We start from the raw sequence: 21,489 nt of genomic DNA on the forward strand, positions 1-21,489 counted from the left end.
AGTAACGCTTGCAGTATTGTGTTCAAACAACCTGCTAAATGGTAGCCCTCCTTAAGTAGCTCTCCCAGATTCCAGCAGTAACAATAGAGCGTACCAGGAAGAAGTCTCAAATTTCATCAAAACGAAATTTGTAACAAATACACCACAACCTAACATTTTTGGATTAACAGATTTATTTGAAACTGTACATGAGAATTTAGTGGATATGCATCACAGCTACATTTGAGGATACCAGATTTCTCCAATTAACTTGTCTACAAGACATACTTTGTCAAACAATGTGATCAGATTATCCCAAGTTAGTTACATGGCTATGGAAGAGAATCACACGTGATGCAAGAACAGTTAGAGCAAAGAGAGTAAGAACGAACTGGATTATTGTACACACTGGACCACTTTGGAAACATGAAATTCTTTCCGACAGAGCATGTCTATACAGCATCATTTGTAAACCTTTTGCAATAATAGCCAGAATTATTCTTAAAAAACAAAACAATGTTAGCCAAGTTATATCTGAAGCTATCCACTATGCTTATAAGGTAAAAACATAGGACTAAACTGTTGAAAGTATTCTCCTTTCGTGCTAAACACATAGCAAAAGTACTTAAATTGAAATCAATGAGGGGTTTAAGCTGATATTTAAGTATTTCACTGAGTAGGGAGGGAGTTAAGCATATGTGCTTAAGTACTTGCTTGAGTCAGGGCCATATTCATTAAAGTATGTTGAGGAAAATATACACACTGTATAGATAGGAATATTTCTCCCACATAATCCACTGTCAAGATGAAAGATAGTCCTGTGCTGGTGCATGCAAACAGGGTCTGATACTGTCCCCACGGATTTCACTAGGAGTAGGATTGAGCTTATAGTCATTTGAGAAGGAGGTTGGACTAGATGACCTCCTGAGGTCCCTTCCAAACCTGATATTCTAGGATTCTGTGATTTAGATATGGCATTTCATTTCCTGTTAATAACTTTGATGGATGTATACAAATAAGTGTCAGTGACAATTCATCTTCACTGTACTCTTTGCCCCCACAATCATACATAATGAAATACATCTATTTATAACAAGCATATTAGAATTCAATGTGCAATCCACAATACAAAGCTCTACATTTGAAACACTTGTCTCTTTTTAGTTCATTTCAAGCAAATTACAAAGAACTATGGAATAGCATGATAATGCTACTGATTTATACACAGTACAGCATAAGACACTGGAAAAAAGCTACTGAGAAATATAAATATTCTGTTGGCCTCTAAAATTTATATTAGTTTTTCTCCATAAATTAATATTTGTGTGATTAAAGAAGAACTTAACATTGTTGCCATTTATCTCATACCTATCTAAATACAAAAAGAAAACCTTCAATACAATCATCCTTGCCTCAAAACTAGTTAAAACTGTTTAAAATAAGTCAGCTTGCCACAGCTATTAAATCCAGGTATTCAGACACCTGGGTCTGGAACATTCCCATCTGTTCAGAGGAATTTGAATTGTTAACATAACCCACTATATGATAGTGAACTAAATACTTTTGTTTCATAGAAACAACTCACATTTGCCTCCACAGGGCAAATGGTCTATTTACAGATACATTAGGACTGCCTAACTGACAGTGAGTGTACTGAACTCCAAGACACATGGAGTTTAATATGGTGAAGCTCTTTGCTGAACTGCCTTCCCCTTCAGGATACGCCGTATCTGAAGAAAAGAGAGAGAGACAAAGATTAATATGCACCCTCCCATACTGAGATCTAAGAATAAGATCAGCCGATCACTATCTACACTACTAGCTTTGTGACTCCCCGAGCAACTTAACTTTTAATTGCTTCAAGCTTTACATTTAGCATGTAGCAATTAGAAGAGCATTGCAGTGTGGGGAAAGGGCTACTGGAATAGTCAATTGTCCCATTCAGAATGGTCACACTATTCTGCTCTCTTAGGAAAGAGGACAGGGAGGGTCTCATCTTAATGTCAACTCAGAAATGTGTTGATAGTTAGGTCTCCCATCCAGGACCTCGAGAGAGGGAGGGCTTCTAAAGAACAGTTATTGATTTGTATCAGTTGCCAGCAAAAGGATTGAAAGAATTAGGAGGAGTTTACCTGTTCTCCTACAGGGCCATCAGGAACCAGGTGAACTGGTTGCTCATTCTCCAAGTTTCTAGCACTTGGATCAGCTCCCTTTCGCATCAGCAGACGAACTGCATCCAACTGACTCACCCGATACTGCAGGCTGGCAGCCACATGGAGTGCTGTGTTGCCATTGTAAGCCTAGTGAGGACGAGAGAGTAACACTATTAAGGATAGGAAAGTTTATGAACCACAGTCACACACAATGCCATTACCATACAACAACATTCTACTCTACTGCTGAATTCAAGATAGACACCATACCTTTGCGTTAACGAAAGAGAGGCAGTTGGGTAGATCCAAAAAGAAACGAATAAGCTCCAGATTGGCTTCTTCTGCTGCCAAATGCAGAGCCGAGCGACCACTTTTACCATCCTAACCAAAAAGAAAAAGCAAGCTTTCAGTATTACATGCTGGACATTTGGTGGTTCTACTGTGAGAGAACAAACATACATGGACATTTAAAACAAAGGGAAATAAAAGACATTTTCATGGGAAAAAGTACTTGCCTTTCCCACCCCACTGGTATTGTAATTCCATGAACTCACTAAAAATTAATCCAAATTAAAGCAGAGTTCATTCTTCTTAAAAGTAAATATTCTGATTTTACACACAATGGGCCAGACCCTCAGCTGGTGTTAACACTGGCAAAGTTCTACTGAAGGCAGGGGAGATATGCCAAATTTTCACCAGCTGACAAACTAGCCCACTACACACTTGAACTGGATACAGGATCAGCATTTAACGCAAATCCAAAATGTCAAGAACGGTGCAAAACTAGTACCTAGTTATTATGGATATATCAGGCTGCTTCCAATGACTTTCCCTTTTCATAAAACAGAATTACCAGCACAGCAAAAATTAGTTCATCTAAAAGTTAAGCTGTAACTCCCCTCTCCTAATATGTATCGTTTGTACTGTCTGACCTGAATAAATGTAATGTTCCTATTCCAATCACATAAATTAGATCCTACTGTGCTTTGATGCATTTTTTTTTTATTAGCTCTGCTTCATTTATAATAAGTGACTCTTTTCACTTGGAGACTTCTCTCCAAGACCAGTCAGTCCCCAGTTAAGGAATTATTGCTCTTACTTTTGCTTCAACAGAGGCTCCCATTTGGATCAGAGCTTTGATGGTGTCCACCAGACTCTTGTTTTTCAAGAGAAGCTCCTGGACTTCAGGAGAGTGCGGCGGCTGACTGTTCCGGAGTTCGTGCACCACAGCGTTATGGGCCAGCACTGCACAGTGCAAAGCCGTGAACCCTTACAATTAAAAAAAATTCAACGAGTAAACAGTAAAGAACCACTGGACAGGTGGCTTGTTTCAAAGGGGGCTCCCTTCCGTGGTTCCATTTTTCTGACTAACACCAGATGTCCCTGTGCTGCTTTACATTTGTAATGTCAGGGGTTAAACAGTAACGTGTTCTCAGCAGGTGAGTAATAGAAGAACTGATTTTCAGAAGACTCTTATAACAGTTTAGTGTAAAGTATATATTAACAGAGCAAGTTTCAATTTAAAAACAGCTTTCAGCTGAATTGATGGTTAATTCCTTTGCTCTGTATTCCTTATTCTTTCCTCAATGCTCAGACACACCAGTGATTAGATTAAAACGTACATCTGTCCAGTTCTAAACATTTATCCACCAGAGTTAATTCTTCTCCTACAAAATGTGGAAGTCGTGCAGAATCCAAGAAAGTAAGTTCTTCATAGAAACGAATGTAGTTTCTACTTGCTTAGGAAAACCTAGCTGATGTGCCAATTGCAATTATTTTCAGTTGGGAAAGAAACATCTGACATGCCTAGCTGTATTGCTTTTTGCCCAGTGTAGCATGTGTGTGGGCGGCTACAAAATACAACAATACCCAGCAACTCTGGATTAAAAACAAAAACACAAAACAACTCATAGCTGCTCACCATCATAGTTTGTCGCCTCAAGGTCCACATACTGAGTACTTCCAATGGCTCCCTTCTGGATTGCCTGCAAAAGTGGGGATGAAGTACTCATTAGTTCAATCCAAAAGACATATTGTAATTAAAGCATTTATGACACTAGCTATAATAAATAGTGTGTTGGGAATAAAAAAGGTAATGATCATAATATTAAAGGAGAATACTCCTTTTTTTTAAAATAAAGGTACAACAGGATTCTACAGTAATGGCCTAATATACTGTAGATCATCTTAGAGCAAGCTGCAGGTTTTAGGCCATTAGTGTAAGGGATATATTTATAAAAGCTTGACAGCACAGAGGACTGTTTTCAGAAGCTTCTGGAAAGGGTCATAGAAGACTGTAAAGCTATTAGGGATAGGGAGAAAGGCAAAGGGAAAAGCTTCACAGCCTTTATGACTCTTACCTGAAGGACTTGGGAATGCCCCTTCTCAGCACAAACATGCAATGGCGTTCTACCCCAGCAGTCTGTGGTGTTCACTTGGGCCCCCAGGCTAACCAGGTCCTGAACAATAAGATGCTGATTGGCCGCCACAGCCACCTGAAAGGCACTCTGCATATATTGAGAAACAAAGTTAACATATTAGTCAGCTGTTATCTACCAGGAAATGGGGACTAAAAATATCCCCAATACAAAAACTATTAATAAAGCAATACTTATGGACACCGGGAAACTGGGACAAAACTCCAAGAACATAATCTTACTGATTCTGGGTAATCCACTAAACTGATGACAGCCCAAGGTGGCATGCAGACTCAACCTCAGGTTGAATACTAACAAGCATTCCACCACACTTGGCTTAGGGTTTGGAAATGTACAGCATTTGGAAGCACATAAAAAGAGTCTGGGACATGGAGAACCTCACCTGGCCATTGTGTTCTTTAATATCCAACATGTGCAGAGTAGCCATCTTTCTAGCAAGAACATAGGAAAGAGCCCGTCGACCCTGGGCAACAGCAATGTGAAGGAACCTGCAGGGAAGGACACAAATACAGAAAGTTTCAATTTAACTGTGCAAATGGGGGACGTACCATTAGAGAAATACAAGTGCAAGGTATACAAGCTGCAAGCATTCCACATTCAATGATGGCATGAAATTTGTGCTTTCCGTTTTATGTAAGCACTGATCTACACCAGAATCTATAACAGTGAAATCATATGTAATACTGGGTACCAGCAATATTACTGTACCACCTTTATTTGATAGGAGCAGCCATCACATTCTTAATATGCACCCACTGCTAATACATGAAAGCCCATTCCAACTGAACAATCCACGGAATCAAGCATAAACAATCCACACATTTCTAATTTAGCAGTGGTAAAATAAACAATACTCACGTGTCCCCATCTGAGTCTTTTGCAAGGATCTGCTCTTGAGAGATGCTGGCCAGTTTGTTTTCTTCCTGTTCCACTTGCCACTGAAAGAATGACTTGCCTAGTTGTGTTGTGTTTCTGACAATACCTTGGTGTTGTAGAGAGACATTCAGAGTAGTCAGAGATGAATTGTGTCCATCGAGCATACTACAGCTGTTATTTGGTACTAGGCTGAAATTCTGAGTGTGGGCATTGACATCAGACTGCTGATGGGCAGGGGCTAGAGGCTGGAGTATATTCTCTGAGTGTTCAGAATCATTCAAGAGAGATTCAAAACTTTGGGTTGGGCAATACTGCAGTTCGTGGCTTTCAAAGATATTCTGCTGGTAGGCAGGGGACTGGTCATTGCCAGAAAATGGCCTGTATTCCAGTAATGAATCCCGAGTATATTTCTGTGGCAAATCCTGAGTCTGTGAAGAAGAAAACTGGTAATTCTGGGGTGGATCCAGCATTTGTTGGGGACTATTGGCTTGGAAGGCTTGGTACTTCTCAGACGGGGAGAAAGCCTGTGCCCCTTGGATATCCTGATATCGGTCCCCTGGTGAGTTATGGTTAGATATGGTGTGCAGCCAGCTGACCTGCACTGTGTTCAGAGAAACAGGATTCGACTCATTCTTAATATTTATAATATTTTGAAGCAGGTCAGAACCGTTATGTTTTGGTTCATTTTTATGGGCATCCTCCATGTTATCCATAGAGGTTGGTGTTTGTGGTGGTGTCTGGAGAAAAATTAAAACAAAAAATGTAGAAGAATTATTTAGCTGACTGTTTCTATTACACAAACCAAGTGGAAAAATAATTTAATGTTAAATATTATAGTAGTATGTACCAAGAGGTGAGAGTGGAACGTAGCTGGTCTTTTGTAACTGGGTCCATCAGAGAGAGACTCATGAGCCTCTCTTTTACCACTATGAGCGAGTATGTTCTTCAACTCTGTTCAAAGAAAATGCATTTACAATCATTTTTAGGTTACTCTTGCAATCTACTTCACAAATGTTCCAAAATATTTATACAGGTATTGCACAGAGGCATACAAAAGTAAGAACACTTGTACCTGTTAACTGTTCGTAGTTCATCAATCCTGCTTGCGCCTATGTAGAAAATAAATACATTATTTTAAAAAAAGCCAAAACCAATTTAAAAGCAGCTCTTTAAATAATAATAATAAAAAAAAATGCAAACACTAACTGTCCCTTAAAGCAGCCCTAATAGGTGATGGCCTGACCATATTTTAATCTCCATCAGATTGGATGAAGAAAAAAAAATATCTTTGTTTTTAAGCCTACTCTTACGAAAGAGTTCTACAGAAATTTTAGAGAAAATTATAACCTTTCTACAGGATTTTTGAACCATCTTATAGAACGGTAACAATTATATCCAGGCTACAGAATCTGATAGCGTGGTTCAAAAAACCTACACATTTATTAAATTCCATAGGATCTTAGAGAAAATCCCATGGAAACCTATCAGCTTCATCCCTATTAAATTCTATTCAATTCATTTAATTCAATTCATTTAATAATTTAAATTCAATTTTCCATAAGAGAATTGCTCCTGAAGACTCTTATGGGATGTCCACAAGAAACAAAAACAAAAACAAAACAAAATCAAGACACCCTTCTAAGGTACTCCTCTCTCTGGGCTTCCCAACATGTCTCATTTCCTCTGTTTTCCGTTTATTAGATTGCAGGCTCCTCAGGGAACACACCACCCACCCACCTTCACTCTTGAGTCCTGTATAGCACTGAGCAGGCTATCAGCTCTGACAAGCAATTGAGTAATAGTTCCCTTCTCAGAATGCCACACCCCTCAACCCTTTCCAGAATTCTATCAGACTGCACAGTGAGTTTTCATAGTTTCAAATATAAGTGTGTGTTTATGTACGCTCCATTTGGAAAATAAAGTTTAGTAAGCAAAAAAGACTTTCAAAATGTGTCTCTTTTAGCAAGCACAGTGAAACCACCTGCTGGCTTCTTCCCAATTACCTCCCAACCACAACCTCTTCCCTTCTCCTATTTTGGGAAAGAAAAATACCTCTGCTCATATGGACATCAGCAAGGAGCCAAATTTGGTTTTAGTGTTATTAAGTGGTGCATCTCCTCATTCAGAGCTGAACTCATTTACGTCCGAGCTGAATTTGACCCATACCATCAAAAATACTGAATTACCTTGAATTCATCAGCAACATGGCCTAAGGACATCTGTTTGTTGCTTCTAATGTGCAATAGGAGCTCCTTCACTGAATTTTTCACACGAACCCCTTGGAAAGGTCCTCTGTGCTGCTTTCCTCCCCCCATGTGGCGTTCAGCTGTTGAGACACAAAACAAAAACAAAATTAATGCATTGGCACAATCCTGACCCAAGGAGACAAATCAAGAAACAACTGTGGAAAAATTAACTTGAAACTCTGCTTTCAACTGAAAATGCAGACAGTCCTTTGACATGAAAATATATTGCACAGAACCTTGCCAGCCAGTGTTTCGGAAGAATATAACCTGCTGGAATTTTATTTCTCTTGAGTCTTATTCTCAACAACTCTTATTGGTTAACAAGCTGGAAACATAACATAACACATCAGCATCATAGTGGCTAGAAGCCCCAGTCACAGAGAAAGACCCCACTCATAGGTACTGTACAAACACAGGAACAACAAAAAAAAACAAACAAACCCCTGTCCCCTGCCCCAAACTATTACATTTTAAAAAATATTAGATGTCAAAATGCTACAGGGGTTTGTATAATAATTTTCAGAATTACTTGTGTTTGTTATCTCCATAGTGACTGAAACTGCTGCTTTAAGAAAGAAAACTTGCTTTGTTAGAAATACAATACAACTGACACACTCCCTGCCTGACCTCTTCTGTCTCACATCCTCTTTAAAATTAAATCACTTTTCAAGCTACAAAAACAGAAGTGGAAGACAGGAAATGATGACCTAAGGCATTCGACTTGCAAAAGGAAATTATGTGATCTGATAAGGAAAGTACAGAGGCTAGTATATAAAAATGTATATATACACTGAAGTCTTAACTGGAGATCAGAGTTCAGGTTCCAAATTTCCCTGGCCAGCAGGAGCTGGGATTTCTGTCTGGGAAAGAGGAAATAAAGGGCTTGAGTCAAAGACCACTGATGTCAAGTAGGAGGAGTCTCTCTATGGTCTTCAAAGCACCTCATCCCAGCAAACAGTCCAACAGCCCCAGCTTTCCTTAGCCAGAGGACTAGCCAGAAGCAGGGCCTTTGAGTGGAGGTATGAAGTGGAAAATAGGCTGACAGATTTTTTGTTTGTAAAAAGACAATACAAACAAGATTATTAAGCTCATGCTTATATGGTTTAAAGTGTTTTCAACAAAAAACTTACGGAAAATAAATCCAACCAGACAAAAAACAAACCGGGGGGGCAGGGGGTGTTTAAGATTATTTGGGGAGGGAGGAAGGACATAATGCAAATATATCAAATAGTTATAGAGTGCTACATTAAAATGGAGGAGCAAACATTTTCAAGGACTTGTTTTAAATAAATCACTGAACATAAAAGGCTGTTTCCAGATTGTACTGACATCCCAATACACACAGCGCCTAGTGCTAGCTTTGATACCCTTACTCCACAAGCAGAATTCCACTGAAGTCAATGGGATTACTTGTGGAGTAAGGTGCTACTTACCATGAGTAAAGGGTATTAGAGTCTGGCCCTTCGGGCCTCATCCTGCAAGGTGCTGAGCACTTACTATGAACACCGAGTGCCCTCCCCACCTAATGAGCAAAGGCTGTTGAGGGCGCTCTGCTGAGCTCACAGGATTTTGACCTATAAAAGATGCGCTAGACGAGAGGATGAATCATCCAGTGCAAAATACAGTTTCTTCCCCATTTGAAGGTTAGTTTCTTCCTAGCCTATTTTCAATTCTCAGTTATGAATTCCTAACCATTCTTTTTCAAAATATCCCTCCTTGTTGTAACCAACTTGCTTTATACAGTGGTTATGCCTACCCCTCCCCTCCTCACTTCAATATACAAGTCAAAAATTATTAAGGGGCAGCAAAGGAAAAAAGGCCGCAATAGCACAAGGCCACACTTGCAACTAGTTACACATGGTCTTATACCCATCACAACTTCCTACATCTTTGGCATCTAGGTGCTAGATAAACACAAGGCATTTTAAGGGAGCATGAGCCTCTTCCATCAGAAGATGAAACAGGCCGCAGAAGACGCCTGGGAGGTAAGCAAGCGTTAAAGCAGCCCGCTTTACTTTGAGGCGGCGCTTTTTCCCTCGGAAGATCCACTGCCTCAGCACAGCCGTGCGGCCAACACAGTCCCCTCGCACGCAGCCACCTCTGGGGCAGAGGCGGGCAGCAGAGGACGGCACAGCGCGGGGAGCACCCCAGCCGCACCCCCGGCTCGGCTGATCGCGGGCCCGCCCCCGCAGCGCCGGGGTGAAGGCCGAGGCTCCGCTTTGCCGCCGAGGGGGCCCCCGCGTTAGGCGCTAAAGGCCCAGGCTCGCAGGAGACCAAAACACCGGCCCCTGCCGCCCGGGGAGGGCTGCGACAGCGCGGGTCTCTCCGCCTGGCGCGGCGCGGCGGGCGGCGCGTACCTTGCAGGGCTTGGCGGGCGCCGTCCAGGGAGTCCCTCCTCCGGCCGCCGCCGCCGCCGCTGCTGCTGCTGACGGACAGCTCCGAGTCGGAGCCGGGCGACCCCGGGGCGGAGTGCGCCGGCGAGCAGCTGCCATCGCTGGAGTAGGGGGAGGCGCTATAGAAATAGGCCAGGTTGAGGGGGCTGCTCATGGAGCCGGAGTCGCCGTCGGCCGACGTCTCCCGGGTGCTGTCCACGATCATATTCCGCGGGGCGGGAAGCAGCTGCCAGCGCAGGCCGGGCGGGCTGAGCGAGAGGAGTGGGAGGTGGCGGGAGAGGCAGCGGGTCTAATATAGCCGCCCCGCCCCGGCGAGGAGCGGGCGGCGGGGCAGCAGCAGCGGGCGGGCAGGCCATTGGCCGGGGCCGGGCGTGATGCGCTGCCGAGGGCGGGAGTTCCAGTAAATGCCCGGGATTGGGCAACACCCCGCCGGCTCCGGGGCCTGGCGGGTTTCCGAGCTTCGGCGGGTGAATCATTAGCCCGAAGCAGCGCCACCCCGCTCCCCCCCACCGCTCCTCCAGCCGGTGTTTGTCCCTCGCTGGCACATTCTCGTGCTGGGTGGAGACAACCCGGGCCGCTGGGCTGAGGCAGTGAGGGCGTGATGATCGCCCTGTCCCTCTCGTGTGGACCGCAGCAACCCCGTGAGTCACTGGCTTGGGGGAGCTTTGACTGTTGACCAGCTGCCAGGGCGCTGGGTACCACATAAAGATAGATAAACAAACTGGGGCAGGAGGAGGAATTACTGTGTATTACCCCCGATTATCTTTTCACTATCAGGTGAAAGAGGAGGGTTGTTTGCAATGACCTATTATATTGAACGTATAATCTATACGTTCAAATCTGACCAGCTGTGGAAAAATGAAAAGGAGTACTTGTGGCACCTTAGAGACTAACCAATTTATTTGAGCATAAGCTTTCGTGAGCTACAGCTCACTTCATCGGATGCATACTGTGGAAAGCATAGAAGATCTTTTTAAAGCATGAAAAAATGGGTGTTTACCACTACAAAAGGTTTTCTCTCCCCCCACCCAACTCTCCTGCTGGTAATAGCTTATCTAAAGTGATCACTCTCCTTACAATGTGTATGATAATCAAGGTGGGCCATTTCCAGCACAAAATTATCATACACATTGTAAGGAGAGTGATCACTTTAGATAAGCTATTACCAACAGGAGAGTGGGTTTGTGGGGGGGGGGGGGGGGTGAGAAAACCTGGATTTGTGCGATGAAGTGAGCTGTAGCTCAGGAAAGCTCATGCTCAAATAAATTGGTTAGTCTCTAAGGCGCCACAAGTACTCCTTTTCTTCTTTAGATAAGCTATTACCAGCAGGGTAGGGGTGGGGGGAGAGAAAACCTTTTGTAGTGGTAAACACCCATTTTTTCATGCTTTGTGTGTATAAAAAGATCTTCTATACTTTCCGCAGTATGCATCCGATGAAGTGAGCTGCAGCTCACGAAAGCTTATGCTCAAATAAATTGGTTAGTCTCTAAGGTGCCACAAGTACTCCTTTTCTTTTTGCAAATACAGACTAACACAGCTGTTACTCTGAAACCTGTAGAAAAATGTGCATTGTAAACTAGGAAACAAGAACAGCTACCATGCAAACTTTTCACGCCACTGTCAGAAACACAGTAGTCAATTAAAGCTTAAAATTCACATATTTCCACGAGCCGTCTTATCATGTGTGAGCATTCTTGTTGACTGCAGTAGGTCTTGGGTTTGCAAAAGCAGGTCATAGATTTTATAGATGCAGTAAAATGATTTTTCTCCCTTCCTGAACCATGTACAATTCAACAGCACACTCAATAATGCTGTACTGATGGCAAGTAGCTATTGTCACTATTTCTTAGGCCTGGTCAACACTTAAACTTTAGGTCAACATAGCTATTGTGCTTAGAGGTGTGAAAAATCCACACACTTGAAGGCTGTAGCTATGTCAATCTAACTCCCAGTGTAGACATAGCTTGTTCAATGGAAGAATGCTTTGCTTGACCTAGTTACCATAGCTCAGGGAGGTAGTGTTCCTACAGCAATGGAAAAGCCCTGTTTCCACAGGCTGCATCTACAGCACCGCAGCTATGCCACTATAGTCCCCATAGCATAGACGTAACTTTACTACAACAGCATGTGAGATCCTTTCATCCCAAACTACTCGTTTCACACTTGCTCTTTGATAAATGACTCACTAAGATAGTTTTCTGAAAACTGCTCAGACTGATCAAACTTTACATATCTATAGCTACCCTACACCAAAAGCTCAATATTGTACTTAGTACTGGAGCGTTACCTAGTTCTTTAGTAGTGAGGTGTGGGTGGGTGTTTTAACTATTGTTGCAAACGGGTTTCCCTTCTCTTAACAAACACACAGTAGTTTACATGTGAAGAGTATATAAGCCAAATAATTAGATCATGTTGCAATTATCAATAACATTCTCATTAAAATGTCAAGATTAATTAAAAAAAACCCTTTCACACAAAATCAAATTCATTATGTTATTTGTATTGTGGAAGCTCCCAATGGTTCCAGTCAAAATCATGGCCCCATTTTGCTAAGCGCTATAAAAACACATAGGAAGAGAAGAGCAGTGCCCTGAATATTACCTTGGGGAAGTGGTTCTCAACCTACAGCCCATGGGCCGCTTGTGGCCCAATCAGCACACTGCTGCAGCCCGTGTGACATCCTAAGGTCTTTCTAATTCCACTGAGCTCTGTAAATACAAACCCCTTCTATAACACGTACCCCCATTTATTGCACAGGAGCCACTCGCTGGCTCAAAGCAACCTTACAAGGGTGTTGTCATTTCCCAGTAACTTCCACATACATAAAATGATTGTTATGTTGTCACATTTAGGTATTAAAACCATAATGCTAAAGGTCTTGAACATCAAGCAGGGTCTCTGGTGGCTCCACTGGCGAAGACCCCAATAAACATGTCCAGTATTGGAAATTCCTCCTCGGGTAGAGGACATGATAGTGGCACAAAGAGGCTGGAATATCTACTCCTCTGAGGGACCAACATAGAGAAAGCACAGTCAAAAATGAGAGAGGCACTAGAAGGAGCATGCCAGAGAAGTCCAGTGGATTCAATAATTCATCACATGCCACTACCAGCCTCCCCTCGTGGGGCCATAACAGCACATTAATGCAACAATACTCACAGCTCCACAGGGCAGGTGTAAATTAGGGTCTGAATATTAGACCCAGCTCAAATACAATCAAATAGATTTGTACCACCTTCATTTTCTGTTACTGTGTGTAACAAACTCTCAGGCAGTGGATAGCTTCCCCATTATAGAACCTCACATGGGCTCATATACTCATCAGTTATAACAGGCTGTCAATATGAAGTGCTGGTCAAAAAAAATACCACTGACCCAGGACAGCAAGAGCCAATGTTGTTTTTCTGAACAAGTCATGCAGTTATGCAATGTACCATTAATGCCAACTAGTGGCCAAATTTGGAAACAAACATTTTGCTGAAACATTGCTTTAATAAACAAATTCACTAGTAAATACCTACACTTACTTCTATAATATTTGGGCACCCTACAAAATTAAGAAGTGCATTATTATCCCATTTAAAAAAATATAACTCTTCTCCCCTCTCTCACTTTAAACTGCTGTCTTATACTGGTCAAATATTGGTGGACATAAGATATATCAATCTGGTTTTACCTTGACTAGATGTTCCTGATCACTGAAACTACTTAGACATGTAACAATTAACCAGTTAGCTTAATCATAGTTACATGTCTCAGCACCACAGTACTCTTTAATAATGACAGTATGAATTCAGTTTAAGAGACATGATTTTGCCAGCCAGCTTTTTGAACCAGCACTATTTTACTCTTCATAACACAGATTCAGAAACATTTGAAACACTACAGAGCAACAATGTAGAGCCAGAATCTGGCCCCTGCTCCCAGAAAGGGAATGTAAAGAGGCCACAACCACCATTGGCGGAATATCCTCTGCAAGGAATGGCATAGCACTGATGTATATGGGCCTATGCTGCCTGCAGCATGGAGAAGTACAGGAGCTTATGGTAGGGGTTCATGGCGGAATGGCTGGAGAAGTCCTCTTTGCTCTGGGCTGCAGAGCAGCATGTAAGTGGCTGCTCAAGACTCCTGTAAATTAGAGCAGTGTCTGGGGTTGCTCTAACTCACACTGGAAACTGCCCCAGACCCCAGAATCCAAGAGGCACACAAAAAAGAATCGAGGAACCTTTGCCCTGTCCCTCCTGGCCATCATGCCCTGTGCTTTACCTCCCAAGAGCTTATAAATTTTAGATTCATATACACCAGTAAACTATGAACTGTTAGTGATAAGATTCCTTTATCAACATATTTCTGGGATGGGATCACCAGAACATTGCCTAAGTTGTCTAAAGTGAAACAAATGTTACAATTGACAAACGTATTCCATTATCTAGGCAAATATTTGCTGTACTAAGGCTCCTGATGTCAATGCTCTTTACACTAGAATAAGTATATTTAGCCTGGCACAGCAAGCTCTTGGGTCAATTTATACAAATACAGCTGCCACACCCTTGTGTGCTGGAAGGATTTCTAAATAGCACTCCAAAATATAGTCCAACGTAACATTGTACTTGTCTTTTGAACAGCATCACAGCATTTGGAGGCTAAAGCATAATGATTATTTTCTCTTCAGAGACTGCTCAGAAGCAGTAGATAAGTTGGCTTTAAGTTTGAACAAGGAGACTGAACAGCTCAGTGGATTGGAAATGGGATGTGACACCTTTTGCTTCTAAAATCCAGCGTGGGGAACCTTGTATTGCTTCTGACTTCATTATAGTTGTTCTGATTCCTTTTTTGTGGATGGTGGTTTTCGGGGGTGTCAGCCTAGAACTACATTGACTAGAGATTGTGTTTGTGTGTGTTGTATGCTCATACATAATTCTTCGTGTTAAAAGGAAAACTGGGAGCGCTCATACACAGTAAATATTTTAGGATCCGAACCTGTTAGGTACAGAATGACCTTAATACCCCTTTTTTCTTCATTGGGAGCTGAGGGTGCTCAGCACCTCGTGGGATCAGGCCCCTACTCAGGGCAAAAATGAAATAAGGTTGGCCTCTCTCAGACTGTAGGCAAAACAGAGCCAAGATCAGTAGGGAGGAGAAACATCAGGCCTCCCATGCATTATGAAACTGCCTCTCAGCTGATCTGAATTCTTTGTAAGTAATGCTTTCCCATATGCAATTTCTCCATACCCCTTATTCGCTGTTAGCACTCCTCCACATACAAACTGCTGTAGGTGATCATCATTTTTTATTAGGTTCCCACTCTCATTTGTACTGTAAGGGCCTCAGGGCAGGGACTGGTCTCTAAAGCAACACGCACAGCAAACACCATAATGTATACATAATTAATAAGCAAAACGCAGATTTCCCCATGACAAAGGGCAATGTCACATCACCCGGAACGGCTATCTTGTTCACTAATGTGGGACACATACCACATGTGGCTGAATGTTTTGCTCACTGATTCTTACCATAGGTTTCCACTTGGAATGAATATTAAGGCTAGGATTTGTAAACACGGCCTTGGTGTTCCAGAACACACATTTTAATTTGTTACATCCACTTATTTTGTCTTAGGAACACACAAACACTTCACTCACCATTGAAATTAAGTCACCTTATGAAGTGGGCTGCAGCAGCTGTTTAACAAAGCACAGTATCACCATTCAACTGGCTAGGACTGGAAGAGGGGAAAAAATCTTTATCCAATTGAAATGACATGGAGAATTTAGACAGGCAGAAGTAGCTACCCAAACTGGAATATGGTGAGAACCCTAAGTTTCCAGTCTCACAACCCATATGCACTGCATTGCTTTGGTGTAATGGATGTAAAGCTTATGCTCAAATAAATTGGTTAGTCTCTAAGGTGCCACAAGTACTCCTTTTCTTTAAGGAGGAAGTCTTTCTTCTAAGGGCCTGATCCAAAGCCTACTGAATTCAGGGAACTCCTGAGATTCAGTTGGCCATCTTTCATCTATTAGTCAGCATGAAATTCAAGAAGCAAGAAATTTTATCATACCAGAGCACCTAAACCAATGCCAGTGAACAGACAAAATTTTGCCTTAGCAAGGAAAGTGTCAAACAGTGTGGTTAAAAGTTACAAAATACTGGCATAAACTGTATGTCTTGGGACCAATTTTTCCCTCAATTACATTTGTGCAATCCTCATCCACTGGACAGCACCAGTCTATCTGAGGGCACAATTTGACCCATATGTACAGTTATGATAGTCAACTTCGTAGGTAGGGCCTCACAAAAGATATTAACAGTATCTCTGCCCTCTTCTTCTTCTATTGTTTTATGAGAACAATAAAAACACTTAAAGAACAAGTGTTATATATTTAAAAGGAGTCATAGTCATGGATAACAACAAATTACAGCAATATATCAACCCTATATAATTCAGCTTACAATTTCAGGACTCTTGGAAATAAGCTGCATGACGCAGGTTGATGGTGAACAAAAGTCTGTTCTCAAATCATTGGGTGGGGGGTTGGCTTGCGGGGGGAAAGAGCTCTCAGTTCCAGCATTCTGTTCTTCCTATAGACAAGAAAACTCGCATCTGGTGAAGACGCGATAAATTGACCGCTGAGCGCTCTCCCGTCAACTCCAGTACTCCACCAGAACGAGAAGTGTATGCGAAGTCGACAGGGGAGCATCAGCAGTCGACCTACCGCAGTGAAGACACCACGGTAAGTAGCTCTAAGTACGTTGACTTCAGCTACGCTATTTTCGTAGCTGAAGTTGCGTAACTTAGACCGACTTAGCTCGTGCACCCCCACCCGCAGTGTAGACCAGGCCTGAGCTGGGAATACAAAATATCTAAATCCAGATCCGTCATGCAGATGTGATTGCAGAATTTTGCTTTGCAGGAGCCAGGCCATGGGCAAAGTTGGATTCACATCTCCTGCTCACTATGATTGCCCTTTTCATTACAGTCCCTTAAAAAGGGGCTCAGGACACACACAATTTTAACCTCCACCACCTACACTTGCTTACGCAGCAGTGATATGCTGAGGTTAGTCTCAGGAATTCGGGGGGGTCTGATAGGAACACAGAATCAAGAGTAACACTCCTCCTTTTGTGCACTTCCTGTAAGCATGAAGCAAAATGTAACGCCTTCTGCAAAGAAAACCGGTAAACTAATAACCAAAAAGAAAAAGGGTGTCTGTCTTGATTTACGAGTTTCAGTTTGAGCAGAAAGATGCCCTAATTTTAAGTGTTCCTAGGTGACTTTTGCCCTTTGTTATTTGGCTTCATGAAATGGTAACCTAAGACCTCAGGACATCATGCTTGGTTTGCTCTGCCACACAATGACAAGTAAGCTGTGACATACAGGAAGAATATATCCTGTTCTGCCTGTCACCAAGGTATCCAATCCGCGAACAACAACTCCAGGTAGCAGAACTACGTCCAAAGAGGTTTCAGCTCTCTCCAGAATCCAGACCATGTTTTGTCCTTTACAAGAGTCACTTTGCCCAATTCTGTCACACATTCCCTCACCTTCTAATAAGATGTGTGATACAATGAAATAGGATGCTATGTAAGAGTCAATAATTTTCATTAAGTGATAAGTCAGAGAAGCTCCTACTGGCCAATAAACGTTGTTTCAGTCCCATAATAAATTTCCATTCATGATAAAAAAATATTTATTTCCCTTCTTTATGTGTATTTGTCTACATTCTGTATTACGTATTATGACTTGCTACTCACTTTAGATTGCAGCTGTGTTGCTTCCACTCTGTCCTCCCGCAGTTCATTGATAAATCACAAATGAAAATAAATTGTAGTGTAGCCAAAGCTACTAGAAACACCTGCTTCCTAAAACAGATGCCTCAACTAATACTCTAAGCTTCTAAGCTTCTCTGCTTCTTCCATCATCCATTTTCACACAAGCCCTGATAGTTACCAAAGGGGCTTTCAGGTAGGATTTTCAAAAGCACCTAAGTATTTTAGGAACACAAGTCTCAGTGAAAATCAATGGGATTGTGCTCCTAAATTACTTCGGTGCTCTTTAAAATCCCACTCTTCACTTAAGCTCCTTCACTCCTGATTGTCATCTGTTAACATTAGCCAAAATCAAACATTTTAATATACCTGGTATTCCACTACAGAAATAACTGGACAATGATAGCACAAGCAATTTCCAAGGCTGTCCAAAGGGAGAAAAATACAGTTATACGCTTACTATTACGATTTTTAAATTATAAAAGTAAAGAATAAAATTATATTGTACCTTCATGTCTGTAGAGCGATTTAGATATATACAAAATAAGCAATTACTTTGTTCCCCACTGGTAACCGATCCTCAATAATTATCTGTGATAGAGAGAAAAGGATAGAGCAGTTTCCTCCGAGATGTAATAATGAGGAACTGAGAAGCAGCAGCAGCAGCAGCAAGGAAAGTCCCCCCCTCCAGACACACACAAGCCCTACTCACGCTGACCCTGTAACCAAAAGAGAAGAGACCTGACTCTATTTACATACAGATCTGGTGTAACCGACGAGGGTCTTTTTGTTGCCGTGATTCAGACCCCAGTTATCTTTTGCAATGGTTAACAGGAGGCGGGAGATGGGAGAATGCTGTGACATGCGAGAGGAAGTTGGGGTGGAGAGGGACGAGCGTGGCTACTTGGACTTTTTCGGCACTGTGGAAATTCCCAAGCAGAGAGAGCGTCTCAGGGACATTCCCCTGTCTGAAGGGCATGCTGGAAAACCCGGACTGGCATGTTGGTGCTGAAGAGGATTGAGAGGCTACACAGCAGGGCCTAGGTCATTGTTTATTGTTGTTGCAGGGTCAGATTACACTTCACTGGGAAATATTATTTAAAAAGGTCAATTCAAAACGTTGCAACTCAGAGAGCAGGCAGGATTTCTGTCCTGGTGCAAATTAAAGTCAGCTCCGTAGACCACGCTTTGTTTTTAATGTTGCTTCTGCAGCACTTAATTTGGTTTTTTTAAAGGCTGGATGCTATCCCACAGGTAATCAAGAAATGTTTTACCTTTCTTTCCTTTTCTTACAAGACATTTGCGTCTCTGTTGCAAACGTGTTACAGTACTACTGCATAGTCACCTGCCTTTTGGCAACACTACTACTAAACGCTTACATAGGCACCACATACTGCTCTGTACACATTAACAAAGCTGTACAGCCGTGAGACACATTGGCCAAATGCATACCCATGGTCATTCCTTTGACTGCAGAGAAATTACACCAGGGATGAATCTGCCCCAGTGGGTCACAGCCTACCTTCTGCTCCTCCTATCCATCCCACTGGCTTCAATAGGGCGGTTTGGGTTTAACTGAGACTTGTAATTCGCAGCAAATGAAGGTTTTGCATGGTGAGCAACCCGCTAAAGTTCTAGAGAATGAAAAGCTAGGTCCCCTTCATTACCCATAACGATTTTAATCAAATGTAAAATATCACCCACCAAAAGACATAACTGTGATCTTCACCACACTGTTGGTCTCCGGAGTATCCTAAGAGCAGATTGGATCAATCTACAAAATCGCAGACACAAGCAGACACTCTATCCTTCCCCTGGTGATATATGCCAGGACTCGCTACACCTATCAATCACAGCAAGCAGGCCAGTGGCACCGGAATCTTAAACATCAAAGAGGTAGCATCCACTGCTTTAAGCACCCATCATTAACATCGCCCAAGCATGCTTATGATGAATATCAATGCTGGTTGCCAGCACCAAAAAAGTAAATGCACTGAACAACCTTCCCATAGCCCCTCCCTGTGCATTTGGTATCATTGCCGCCTATTGCACTGGAATGTGGATGTGAAGAACATAGCAGTAACCTCCGCCCCCGCCTGTCTGAACAAGCTGAAAGATGTTCGAGATTACCTTCCCTCCTGAAGGTGATCATTTGGAAACCTCCCCCCCCAGCAGCCAGGAAGTGCTGTGTGGGTTCTGTTTTGCTGTTCTCAGAGATATTCTATCACTGGAAAACGCTCAACAGATAATCTTGACGCACTCAAACATTTTTCTTTGAAATAGGAGCTATTTGTTTCAAGAAGGTTCTAGTATTTTATTATTTATTACCTAAATGGTGGTGATGGTAGGCTCAGGCCTGTATAAATCACAGAAAAATGCATCCCTGCCCAAATTATAATCCTTTTCACTCCTACAGTACCTTTCCAGGGAGGATCTTGAGGCACTTTCGAAACATTAATTACAATAGGCCTCTCAATACACCTATGATGTACGTAAGTTCTCTTTGTACGTGGGGACAGCTGCAGCATAGAGCATGGCAGACTTGTCCAAATTCACAGATAAGGAGTCTGTGGCAGAAGAAGGAAGAGCACTCAGATCTGCTGGCCCCCAGACATCTGTTATTACCACTAGCCCTGGTTCCCGCCGACATATTTTAGTATCTGTTTCACAACTTCGTGTGAAAGCGCTCACGTGCTTGTGCCTTTTCTGAACCAAATTAATACATCTAGAATGCCTGCCTCGCTTGGTGATGTGTCCTAATGGTGGAGCTCTGCTGCACACAGCGTCTCTTGTCAGTGAGAGGAATCTCTGCCTTGATTCCAGAGACAACACTTCCTGTTAGATGAGGCAGGGCATCCACCGACCACGGACCTGCCTCCAACTCATTGCCAGGTTAGGTAGAGAAGAGAGACCAGGATAAATCCTGAGATTATATAAAGTACCCCTGCAAATTCTGTGTCAGAAAACTCTATACCTTCCCCGATCTGTGAAAACAACAGTCATCATAAATCTTACCTCTGCTGTGAAAGGTTTCTAGGAACGGGGATTTTTTTCCCACACCCCTCAAGCCATCTAGGGAATTAAATAATCATTTGTAACGTACAAGTGAGATAGTGCAGCACCCAGAACACCCTTCCATAAGAGTATACAATCTAAGTAGGTATGATAGGCAAAAGAGTCAGAGGGAAAACACTTACAGAGAAGTGATGCAACTTGACCAGGGACATACAGTAGGTCAGTGGCAGAACAGAGGATAAAACCAATACCTCCCCAGATCTAGACCAGTAGACCACACTACCTAGGAGTCCACCACAATTAGAGGAACTGCAGCTGTCTATGGAGACATGGTAGGAACTCAGTAGGATAGGAGGCACCGAAACAGAGACACATGACCACATTTCAAATAGAAGTTACAAACTTATCAGGAGTGAGAGGTGCATAGCTAATCTATGTGCCTATTTTACATGTCTTTTTCTATGAGAAAGTAACAGAGACCTAATATTTGCTTGTTTCTGATTCCATTGATTTTTTTCTTTAAAAGATCTAAACCTATTTTGAGCCAGTCTCCTCTTTCTGTAAAGTAACTGCCACTTTGTACTGTTCTTTACTAAGTCAAAGGCAAAACTGAGACACA

At 42.4% G+C, this 21,489-nt stretch overlaps 1 protein-coding gene across 2 annotated transcripts in view; it reads right to left on the reverse strand.

Moving 5' to 3' along the window:
- Window positions 1-244: 244 nt before the first annotated feature.
- NXPE3 (neurexophilin and PC-esterase domain family member 3) overlaps window positions 245-21,489 on the reverse strand; it is a 73,455-nt gene continuing 52,210 nt past the window's right edge. The window contains exons 1-12 of one of the 2 annotated variants that reach the window (XM_074973068.1): window positions 10,050-10,290; window positions 7,633-7,772; window positions 6,519-6,555; window positions 6,294-6,397; window positions 5,429-6,183; window positions 4,953-5,058; window positions 4,493-4,639; window positions 4,054-4,117; window positions 3,232-3,401; window positions 2,403-2,513; window positions 2,112-2,279; window positions 245-1,709 (exon numbers count right to left, since the gene is read on the reverse strand). In XM_074973068.1, coding sequence (XP_074829169.1) covers window positions 1,656-1,709; window positions 2,112-2,279; window positions 2,403-2,513; window positions 3,232-3,401; window positions 4,054-4,117; window positions 4,493-4,639; window positions 4,953-5,058; window positions 5,429-6,183; window positions 6,294-6,397; window positions 6,519-6,555; window positions 7,633-7,772; window positions 10,050-10,290 — 2,097 coding nt within the window. In that variant the 3' untranslated portion in view covers window positions 245-1,655. Of the gene's footprint in view, window positions 1,710-2,111; window positions 2,280-2,402; window positions 2,514-3,231; window positions 3,402-4,053; window positions 4,118-4,492; window positions 4,640-4,952; window positions 5,059-5,428; window positions 6,184-6,293; window positions 6,398-6,518; window positions 6,556-7,632; window positions 7,773-10,049; window positions 10,291-21,489 lie in introns of those variants that run through there. The other variant, XM_074973100.1, reaches the window with a different exon arrangement.

Source organism: Natator depressus, chromosome 1 (assembly GCF_965152275.1).
Source record: "Natator depressus isolate rNatDep1 chromosome 1, rNatDep2.hap1, whole genome shotgun sequence".
In the NCBI taxonomy this organism is placed as follows: domain Eukaryota; kingdom Metazoa; phylum Chordata; order Testudines; family Cheloniidae; genus Natator; species Natator depressus.